General features: G+C 40.2%; 1 protein-coding gene across 23 annotated transcripts in view; it reads left to right on the plus strand.

Moving 5' to 3' along the window:
* Positions 1-12039, plus strand: part of THADA (THADA armadillo repeat containing) — a 356821-nt gene that overhangs the window by 144819 nt on the left and 199963 nt on the right. For 19 of the 23 annotated variants that reach the window (XM_077959640.1, XM_077959647.1, XM_077959639.1 and 16 more), the window contains one exon: positions 11225-11314. The exons of the other annotated variants lie outside the window; for them this stretch is intronic. In XM_077959640.1, the coding sequence (XP_077815766.1) occupies positions 11225-11314 (90 nt within the window). The remainder of the gene's footprint in view (positions 1-11224; positions 11315-12039) is intronic. 23 annotated transcript variants of the gene reach the window in all.

Raw genomic sequence — 12039 nt, forward strand, 5'->3', positions numbered from 1 at the left:
AAACAGGAAGTTTCATATATGACATGCTACCTGTGTTAGGGAAAGCACAGGGTGTAGTGTACAACTGAGGACAGGTACCTAAGCTAGACTTGAGATACCAGGGAATGTGTCCTGGAAGAAGTCTGCCTAATCCCAAAATTGAAAGATTATTTGGAGTTAGTCCAATAAGAGGGGTGCGGTGGGCAGCAGAGACAGAGAGTGGAGGTGTTCCTGGAAGAAGGTACAATGTTTGCCACAATCTAGACAGTAGAGAGAGCATGGAACGTTGATGGAACTGAAAGACATGGTCCTTAACCTACAGAAATCCGTGCTCTAGTTGAAGTGATAAGGGACACATTTAGTGAAGGTGCTTGGGGTCACCATGTTTCTACTCTCTAGCCTAGTCCATCTGCTCTTGTATCTCTCCTGTTTAGAAACTCTCCTGTTTAGAAAGCCCATAAGACAGCAAAGCTGTTAGTTTGGCATTCAAATTTCTAAAATAAAATTATGCCAGAAAAAAAAATTATTCTTTCTTCTTTTGTCGTGAAGTCCTCTTGTCTTTCAGTCAACTTAACTACTTTTCCCTTCTATGCTGTCCTATCTCCTTTTTAATCCAGTCTTACTAATTTTTCAAGACCCATTTTGGTTTCCATTTTTTTTTTTCTGTTTTTGAGACCCCGAGTCTCCCTCTGTCGCTTACCCAGGCTGGGTTGCAGTGATGCGATCTTGGCTCACTGCAGCCTCCACCTCCCGGGTTCAAGCAATTCTCCTGCCTCAGTTTCTGGAGTAGCTGGGATTACAGGCACGTACCACTATGCCCAGCTAATTTTATTGTATGTTTAGTGGAGACGGGGTTTCACCATGTTGGCCAGGCTGGTCTCAAACTCCTGACCTCAAGGGATCCGCCTACCTCAGCCTCCCAAAGTGCTGGGATTACAGGTTTGAGCCACTGCAACCTGCCTTGTTTTCCATTTTCCCCACAAAACTATCCATAATGTCTCCAACCCAAATGATGTATTTTCCAACTCCGAACTCTTATTGTAAACATCATTCACTTGACTCTTACAATGGTTTGCCTTATGCTATTAGTTATATTGTATGTGAATACCTGTCTTCTTAACCAGGTTTTAAGCTCCAAGAGCACTGACTCTCTTTTACTCTTAGTATCTCCCATGGGATTGAGCCCAACATGAAGCATGTAGGTACTTTAAAAAAATATTTGCTACTTTTGTGAAAAAAATACGATCACATTACAGTTTTGATTAAGTAGCAAGTGAGAGAGAAGACTCACATATTCTAGGATTCAGAGCAGGGAGATTCAAATATGACCTAAAATGGTCCTATGCTCTTGGCCTTTTAAAGTAAGGCTAGATTACAGACCTTACATGGGCAGTCCAAAACCTATGAAATTCTTTCATATAGAGGCACTATTACAAATGGTGATTCTTCACTCAGTACAACCATGAAAACTAATATGGTCATGGTTAGTTGAAGGCTGGTGTTGATATCAACCTAATTTCTGGATTCAAGATGCTGTAGAGTCTGCAGTAGACCTTTTGGTGTAATTGAGAATCAGAAGTTAAGCCCCTTAGATAATTCTGGTTCTCCTACCCTCTACCTCTTGAGAGTCTGTTTTATAATACACAAGAATTGTTAATGTTGCATATCCTTCAGACATACTATGTAAATATTTAACCAAGTCTTTACTAGCGTTTGGCTAATGCAGAGTTGAGATGATGCTCCCTGGTGAGTACATGGAGCTCAGTCAGCTCTTTTGTCTTTGTAGTAAATTAGAACTCTGGCCTTTTAGCTAAGCTAAACCAGAAATAGGATTGACATTTCTGTGTTGAGGAACCTAAGAATGTTAGAAGGATACCTCCTGTATGCTCAGTGCTTGAACAAGGTTGAAATTTACTGTAGAAAATAATTTTGGTGTTTTTAAACCCTGACAGATGCGTAGTTGATACTTCCAAGTCTGCACCATCAAGCATGGCCACAATAATTTTAACAGTATACTTTTGAAAAGATGTAGTCAAAAACCTACTTTGCTCCTAAAAACAAAACAGTTAGTTAAAACGTTCACTGAAATTTAATTTTCAGTAAGTACCTTCTTTATATACCTTCCAAGATAGACTAGTTGGTAAATATTTGCTAAGGTAACTGCATGACATAACTTGCTGTTTGGGACAATTAGCTTAATTCAATTAAAATAATGACTTTAATCCTAGAATAGTAGCTCCACTGCCCTTTTCTCAGTGGTATTATGGTCAGCAGAGCCAGTTATCTATCAGGCAGTTTCTAGATCATAGTGATAGAATCATGTGTTGTGCATAAGTGAGAATACGTGTGTTTCTTACTCAACTAAGAGATAGCAGGCCACTTATTTCTCTGGAAATTAATAACTGATTCCTCAAGAAGACATATCCGTTGCCTTTCTGTTTGTATAGTGAGAGATTCGGAATGAGCAAATATACTCAGGGATCCCAATACTAAACTCAAAGATTTACCTTTAAGTGACTCCTCTTCACAGAATCAAAAGCCAAGGAAAGGACATTAACAGTGGAAATTGATGTTCTTGACCAGTTTTGCTCTGAGGTGGTCAAGAATATAACAATGGTCTGTAGCGGAGTGATTTTGCTTTCTCCCTGTGTAAAACAGTGATCCTGTAAAACTCAAGTTTGTAATTTATTAACAAGGAAATGTACATATAATCATTTGTAGCTGCAGGAGACTAGCAATAACCGAAAGGCCTGTCATTAGGGATTAAGTAAATTACAGTCAATCATACAGTAGATTACTCTGTAGCCATTAAATGGAAGAGAATAGATGAGTGTGCGTGACATAGAATAATTTTACAGATTAGGTGAAAAAAACTCAAGGTGCAGAAAAGTGTATATAATATGATTATTTGTAAGGAAAAAAACTACAAACTAAAAGTATGTACCTGTATGCATTGAATTTTTTTAAATAGGAAAGCTGAAATACTATTACACAGTTCTCTATGAGGAAGGGCACTGTGGGGAGTCTAGTGTGTTTTTTAACATTTGCATTTTTACTTTTTCCATTAAAATATCTAATAAATAAAAAAGGAAAGGAACATATTTCGGATAAAATGTTCAATAAATATTTAATGGGTCTGTAATTTGGAAGGGAGTAAGAATTTCTTTTTTTTAAAAAGACTTTTGATTTTATGAAATAGGTAACAGAATGTGTATAAAAAATGTATAAGGTTTAAAGAATAACAATGCAATAAACACCTTGGATCTAACACCTAGTTTAAGAAATAGAACATTACAGTAGTCTCCCCTTATCTGTGGGGGATACTTTTCAAGACCCCCAGTGGATGCCTCGAACCATGGATAATGCTGAACCATATATACACTATATTTTTTCCTATGCACACATAGCTGTGATGAAGTTTATCTATTAGATGCAATTAGAGATTAACAACAATAACTAATAATAAAATAGAACAACTGTAACAATATGACAGCATCACTACTCTTGTGCTTTGGGGCCATTATTAAGTAAAATAAAAGTTCCTTGAACACACGCTCTGTGACACCAGGACAGTTGATCTGATAAGAGTTGGCTACTAAATGACTAATGTACAGGAAAAAACATAGTATATATACGGTTCAGTGCTGTCCATGGTTTCAGGCATCCACTAGGGGTACGGAAATGTATCCCCTCAGAGAAGGGGGGACTACTGTAGTGTTCCACTTCTCTAGCTAGGTGGTAGATCCAAAGTGTTTATTGTATTATTCTTTAAAGCTCACACACAATGGGGACTGCTATACTGCAGTTTACTCATGTTTTGTTGATGAACATGTGACTGCTATGCATATGCTTGTACAAGCCTTCTGATGCCAGTGTTCAAGAGTTTATCTAGGCCATTTACCTTGGAGTAGCATTCTTGAGTCACTGAGTAAACACATCTCTGACTTTCAAGAAAATCCCAAATTATTTTTCAGAATTGTAGTAATTTGCATTTCCATCAACAGTGTCTGAAAGATTCAATACGTGGTATTACCAGACTTATTAGGCTTTGCCAATAGTCTTTGGTATAGTATTTTTTTTTTTTTTTTGAGAGGAAGTCGCTCTGTCACCCAGGCTGGAATGCAGTGGTATGATCTCAGCTCATGGCAAGCTCCACCTCCTGGGTTCACGCCACTCTCCTGCCTCAGCCTCCCGAGTAACTGGGACTACAGGCACCCGCCATCATGCCCGGCTAATTTTTTTGTGTTTTTAGTAGAGACGGGGTTTCACCGTGTTAGCCAGGATGGTCTCGATCTCCTGACCGCGTGATCCACCCGAGACGGAGTTTCACCGTGTTAGCCAGGACAGTCTCGATCTCCTGACCGCGTGATCTGCCCGCCTCGGCCTCCCAAAGTTCTGGGATTACAGGCGTGAGCCACCATGCCTGGGCATCCCTTGGTATAGTTGAGCATCCTTTCTACTGTTTCTTCTCCACTCATGTTTATCTTCTGTGAATTGTATTTTGATAGGTGTGTCTATTTTTATATTATTTGTCTTTTATTCAGTGATCACTTGAGTTCTTTGTATATTCTGGATACTGATTATGTAATTCTTAGATATATGCATACAAATGTTCTCCCCATTTGTGGCCTATATTTTTATTTTAAATTTAAGAACCTTGTTATCCAGAGGGAGACACTATATCTTCCAGTGCTGTTCATTATATAAACATACTTGAATAGAGTCCAGAAAGTCCAGAACAAAGGGCAGTCAGTGCTTCACTTTGCAATAGTGACAGTGGCAGTAACTCATCTTGTCTCTCAACAGCATCTGTCTCCCATTTCTGGTGAAAATTCGGGTGAATTTTCCCATGAATACATCACACTGTTGGCTCCTTCAGTTAATCTAAGAGATAAGTTGGCACCAAATCCATTCAGTTCGTCTCATACAACATTTAATTAAGGTTACTACCAATAGGACACCAAGCAGCAGGATGAGCTCAGCTTTCAGTATTGACATCAACTATGCCTCCCAGCACCTCAGATCCAATCACTTGTACAAATCTCACAAATCAACAGGGTCTGTGGTAGAAACTCAAATGGCTGTCTTTTGAAGTTTTTGTATTGACCTTTCCATTTAGCCCAAGCCATTAAGCCAGGTACAGCAGAATGTATTAGTGATTGTACAGACTTTATCTTAACCTGTAGATTAGAAGTCTAAGAAAATTTTTCATTTATATTGTTATGACTTGCCCTGTGAATTGAAGCAAATCTGAATGGCTTTATGGGCTGAAGTGCTATCAGTGATGACCTTAGTTAAAATCAGTTGATACATTTTGTACCATGTTTTTAATTGAATGACTCTTATAGCAGGACTAACCAACCACAGGGTGTGCAAAAATAATGAGTTGCTTATACCTCTGGCAAGCTTCTGTGAATAGCCAAGCCTAACCCCATTTTGGAGAGATCTTCATAGTCATCTGAGAGCTATATGACCTCCTGGTGGTATTTCCTTAAACATTTGAAATTTGCCTACGACCACCCCTAAGGTGCAAATCACCGTGTTTGGTTGGGGGGAGAGTTAATGCCTGCTTTCACATACCTAGTACCCCTGTAAAGAAAGCATTTGTTTACAGTTTGGGGAGTTCCCTACATCAGCCGAGGAGCATATGTTAACAGTGCCTTCATCGTGGTCTAACAATCGGCTGGTAAATCTTAAAGTTTCTAGTTTAGTCCAAAGAATGTATTCTAGTCCTTGGTTTTGGAGGGACTGCTTAAGTGCAGTCATTCCAGCCTATCCTGTTTTGCCCACACCAACAGCTGAGTGGCGTTCAGCTGTCCCTTGCAATGATTGAGCTATGGCTATAGAAAAGGGAAGGACATTCAGAGATATTGATGGGTGTTTTGCAAGGAAGGGTCAGGTGCTTGGAGCCAAGGCCATAACATATAGTTTCTGATAGACTTCTCAGTAAGGTTAAGGGGAAAGCAATCAAATTGTGCTTCAAGCCATCTGAGGTAGGCTCACAGACCCAGCAGTTGGTTAAATTCAATGTGTTCATGACAGTTTGGGGGAAGAGCAGAGCATTTTCCTTGGTGAGGAAGGCTCTAGGGGCAATTTCAAAAAACAGACACCATTAATGTTCTTCCTTCCATTGTACCTCCCGGGGTCTGAGATAGTCTCTTCCCAGGAGTCAAGGTTATTCTCTCTACTTCCTCAAAATCAGTTGTCCCATTTCAGTATTTATAACTTTGTCTTTTTTCCAGTTGCTCCCTACTTGCAACTAGACATTTTGTCTAGAATAGTCAGGTGCAAGAGGGACAAGGCATTTTTGTAAATCTTACAGAGACCCTTTATATACTCATGGGCCACCTTAGGAAGACTCAGCAAGCTGTGTACTCAAGCAAGTAGTCATTATCTTATGATTTAGGACCAGGTTAATCCTTTTAAGAGAATCCAGGTGGCTAAATAGAATTAAGTTAGAATTTCCTAGGGCGCTTTTGCCCAGGTTTCCACATGGAAGGTGTACTAACTAGGCTGCCTGGATTTGTCATTAGGGGAAAGAAAGAAGCATCATGCCAGGAATGCTCAGGGCAGAATCCCAAATTTTCAAAATAGGTTAAAAAAAAACCCGTCATGCATTTCTTTTTCGTCGTTGTCTTTTTTTTTTTTTTTTTTTTTTTTTTTGGTGGCAGGGTCTCGCTCTGTAGTCTTGGCTAGAGTGCAGTGGCACGATCTCAGCTCACTGCAACCTCCGAGGCCCAGGTTCAAGCAATTCTCTTGCATCAGCCTACTAAGTAGCTGGGATTACAGGCACATGCTACCTCAACTGGCTAATTTTTGTATCTTTAGTGCAGACAGGATTTCACCATGTTGGCCAGGCTGGTCTGGAACTCCTCAACTCAAGTAATCTGCTGTCCTCAGCCTCCCAAAGTGCTGGGATTGCAGGCGTGAGCCACCCCGCCCGGCTATTTCTTTTCTCTTTTTTTTTTTTTTTTGTTTTGAGACGGAGTCTCTTGTTGCCCAGGCTGCAGTACAATGGCATGATCTTGGCTCACTGTAACCTCTGCCTGCCAGGTCCAAATGATTCTCCTTCCTCAGCTTCCTGAGTAACTGGGATTATAGGCGTGCACCACCAGGCCCAGCTAATTTTGTGTTTTTTTTTTTAGTAGAGATGGGGTTTCTCCATGTTGGTCAGGCTGGTCTTGAACTCCCGACCTCAGATGATCTGCTCGCCTCGGCCTCCCAAAGTGTTGGGATTACAGGTGTGAGCCACTGCACCCGGCCCCGGCTATTTCTTTATGCTGTTTTAAAGCCTTGAAGTCAATGGAATTTAATTTTTATACATAGTAGTGAAACAGGAAAGGTTCCCTTGCCCCCCTCACAGGGTGTGTGATGGGATCGTAGCTCGCTTCTTTAGTGCCCCGTGCTCAAACCTGTAGGGGAACATACAGACGGGCAGGCTGTGGGGCTCCCACTCCACAGCAGTGTCTAGGGGTGAATGTTTACGGCTGAAGCCCCAGTGGGTTTGTGTTACAGGGTGCTCTTTCAGTTTAACTGTCCATAGGCAGCTTGTGTTCGTCAGCTCAATTAGATCCCCTTGCCTTATCACAAGCACAGAGGGCTTTCTGTATCCCAAGATTTTTGCCTGGGTATACTGGAAGAATTTGATCACATGTAGGCTTGGAGAATTAGTGCAGGGTTTTATTGAGTGGAAGAAGCTCTCAGCAGATGGGGGAACCAGAAGGGAGATGGTTTTCCCCTGGATTTGGGCCACTCGGCGGCCTGTCTCTTTGACTGCCCTGACCAAACTCCGCATTATTTCGCCAGGCGATGGCCTGCTGGCATGCCGGCCTGCTGGTGCCTGTTGGTATACTCTTGACATCCAGCTGCTTGTGTGTTCCTCCGCCCATGTGCTCCTCTTGACGTCCAGCCACTTGTGTGCCTGCGTGCTAGGGTTTCAGGGGATTTTATAGGCACAGGATAGGGGCATGGGAGGCCAGGGTGGTCTTGGGAAATGCAACATTTGGGCGTGAAGGCAGGAGTGCCCGTCTTCACCTAGGTCCATGGGCATAGGCCAGGGGTGGAGCCTTCACCAGGAACCTGCCCTCTTCCTCCCAGCACTTCCCTGCCTGCTTTCCATATGGGTGGGAGATTGGGATCCAATTGTAATTTTGTCTATGTGGATAATCAGTTACCACACTACGTTTCTCTGTGATCTGCGGTATTAACTCTTTCACAAATCAAGATTTTATACATGTATTAATGTATGTCTGCTCCTTTGCTTTCTATCCTATTTTATTGGCTTATTCATACCCAGAGTCCTTGAGTTTTATGGTATTTTTAGCTATCTGGATGAGTCCTCCAACCTCATTCTTCTTTAAGATTATCTTTGATACTCTTACTCTTGGTCCCTGATGTGTCTATATACATTTTAAAATCTACCTCTCAGGGCCGAGCGAAGTGGCTCCTGCCTGTAATCCCAGCACTGTGGGAGGCTGAGGTGGGCCAATCACCTGAGGTCAGGAGTTGGAGACCAGCCTGGCCAACATTGTGAAACCCCGTCTCTACTAAAAATATGAAAAATGAGCCAGATGTGGTGGCGTACACCTGTAATCCCAGCTACTCGGGAGGCTGAGGCACGAGAATTGCTTGAACCCAGGAGGCGGAGGTTGCAGTGAGCCGAAATTGCAGCACTGCACGCCAGCCTGGGCAACAGAGCAAGACTGTCTCAAAAAAAATAAATAAATAAAATGAAGTAAAATCAACTTCTCAGGTCACTTGCAGACACACAAACACATACACACCCACACACAATTACTGTTTTTATTGGAATTGCATTGCATTTATAATCAGTTTGGGGAGAATGTCATCTTTATAATATGGAATCCTCTAATCTATGAGCATAGCACATCTCCTTTGTTTGTTTGTTTGAGACAGATTCTCACTCTTATCACCCAGGCTGGAGTGCAATGACACGATCTTGGCTCACTGCAACCTCTGCCTCCCAGGTTCAAGTGATTCTCCTGCCTCAGCCTCCAGAGTAGCTGGGAATACAGGCATGCACCACCTCACCCGGCTAATTTTATATATTTTTAGTAGAGACAGGGTTTCTCCATGTTGGTCAGGCTGGTCTTGAACTCCCAACCTCAGGTGATCCACCCAGCTCAGCCTCCCAAAGTGCTGGGATTACAGGTATGAGCCACTGCACCCAGCACCACATCTCCTTTTTAGGGCATATCTTTTTTTTAAAACAACATCTCCCTATTAAAAATATGAAATACCAATGTAGAAAAAAAAGAACCTTGATCTCTATCTCACATTATACACAAAAATTAATTTGAAATGGATCATAGACCTCAATGTAAAAGCTAAAACCATAAAGTTTCTAGAAGAAGACATACGATATGTTTCTTAGGTAGAGATTTCTTAGGCCATAGAAAGCATGAATCATAAAAGAAAAAAATTGATTAAATAGTGGACTTTGTCAAAAATTTTAAAATTCTGCTCATCAAAAGACATTATTAAATAAGTTGGCAAGCCACAGACTAGAAGAATGTGTATGCCATGCATGTGTATGACCAAGGAAAAGCAACCTATTAAAAATGAGGAAAAATCTTGAACAGATACTTCACAAAGGGTCATACCAATGACCAAAGCACATGAAAAGTGTTCAACATCATTCGTCGTCAAGGAAATGCAAATCAAATTAATGGGAGATACACCATTGCGTATACCCACAAGGATGGCTACAAAGGAAGGAAAAACAAAACAACAGCAAATGTTGAAAGGAATGTAGAAATCTCCATCAGAAATCTACCTTATTTTTGGGAGTGTAAAATGGTATAATTATTTTGGGAAACTGTCAGTTTCCTAAATGATTAGACATGTATTACAGTTTTACTCTCAGATATTAATTCAGGAGAAATGAAAACATGTTCTTAAAATGTCTTATATAAGAATTTTATAGCAGCTTTATTCATAATAGTAAAGAAAAAAGGAAAAAAAAAAGGTAAAGAACCCATGCCTGTCAAGAGGAAATCAATAAACATACAGATTCATGTAGTGGAATACTACTCAACAGAAAAAGAACCAGATTGATATGTTAAATAACATGGATAAATTTCATAAACTCTGTGCTGAGTGAAAAAAGCGAGACAAAAAAATGTATTATTATATTTATACGAAATGCTAGAATAGACAAAACCAAACTGTGATGATAGAAAGCAAATCAGAGGTTCCTTTGTGGGGCAGGAGTTTGCTGGGAAGGGGCATGGAGGATCTTTGTGGGATGATGGAAATTTTCTGAGTCTTCATAGGGGTGTGGAGTACGAGTGTATGTGTTTGTGGGTCGAATGGTACACTTGATCAGAGCATTTTGTTGTGTGTAAAAACGTTTCAATTTTTTAAAAATGCAATACTCTGGATTTCAATTAATAGGAACATAACATGTAGAGTTGATAAAAATGGGTAGGTTAGGGAATATTTATGTCACCCCTTCAGAGTAATTCTTTAATAGTTACGGAGACCGTATGTTCCTAAATGCCATATTTAGCTTGAGCTTTTTGGTCAGTGGTGCAGTCTGAGGAGCTATTTTACTTTCATAGTTCAAGAGAAGTTTTTATAAAGTTGAAAAAGATAATTCTTACAAGTTCAGCAAGCATTGGATTTCCAGAACTTCACATGCCAAGACTGTGCTTCTCACAACCGTACTCCAAACCAGTGGTTCTCAATCAGGGGCCATTTTGTCCCACAGGGTATGTTTGGCAATGTCTAAAGACATTTTCATTGTCATGATTGTTGGGGAGGGGTGTTGTGCTGCTAGCATCTAGTGAGTAGAAGCCACGGAGGCTGCTAAACATCCCACAATGCGTAGGACGGCCCCCTGAAACAAAGAGTTATTTGGTCCAAACTGTCATTGGTGCCAGGGTTGGGAAAGTTTGTTCTAGACCTGCCCTTATAACTGAAGCTGAGTCAGTGTCAGTCAATCAGGTGTTGACTCTATTTATGGTTCAAATCAATTGTGGAAACTTGGCATTTGCACAGATTACATATTTCTTCCCTGATAGAATTTCGTATCAAATATTTGTAAACATGCATAAATTTTGAGATAAAAGTTCATGGATTGAGAGCACTTCAGAAATCAAAATTATCATTTATGTTGATTGTTAAACAAATAACTGTACTTATCTTCCTTTTTTTAAAAAAGGCTTTATTATCAGATCAAAGGGAATAAATGGTAATAACTTTTTTCCTCCTTCTTTCCCAGAATGACAGGGAGAGAGTTTTTCTCTCGTTTCCCAGAACTCTATCCTTTTCTTCTCAAACAGTTGGAAACTGTAGCCAATGCAGTAGACAGGTAAGAAGAGAATTGGGTGGGGCAAAATGAACTCAAGGATGTGAATTACCTTAGTAATTGAGATTTTCCCTTTAGGCAACTGTTTTTAATACAGTTCTTCCCTTTTTAAAATTTGTTTAAATGTTTTCCTTGAGACAGGGTCTTTCCCTGTCTTTTAATACAGTTCTTCCCTTTTTAAAAATTTGTTTAAATGTTTTCCTTGAGACAGGGTCTTTCCCTGTCACCCAAGCTGGGGTACAGTGGTGGCCACCACTCCCTGCCCATTTTTGTATTTTTTGTAGAGATAGGGTTTCACCATGTTTCCAGGCTGGTCTCAAACTCCTGAGCTCAAGCAGTCTGCCCACCTGGGCCTCTCAAAGTGTGGGGATTACAGGCTTGAGCCACTGTGCATGGTCAGACTGCTTCCTTGTAATAAAATTGACTTTTTATTAAAGTACTTTTTTATAATTATATCATATTGCTTGATTCTCTGTAGTAAATTTGTACCTGAAAAGTTGTGTAAAATCCTGTCTTTATATTTTAAAAATCCTATTTTATGTTAAATTTTATCAAACTTAATTCCATTTTCAGTGGTATAGAAACTAGAAATCACATGGTGATTTCTTCTATTATGAATTATTTTCTTCCAATTTTTAAAAAAATCTGTGTTTACATATTGAGTTTGCTTTATGCATACCTGTCATTTTATATTACTGGCTTGTTGCAACTTACCATTGTGAAACTAT

Source organism: Macaca mulatta, chromosome 13, assembly GCF_049350105.2.
Source record: "Macaca mulatta isolate MMU2019108-1 chromosome 13, T2T-MMU8v2.0, whole genome shotgun sequence".
Lineage (NCBI taxonomy): Eukaryota > Metazoa > Chordata > Mammalia > Primates > Cercopithecidae > Macaca > Macaca mulatta.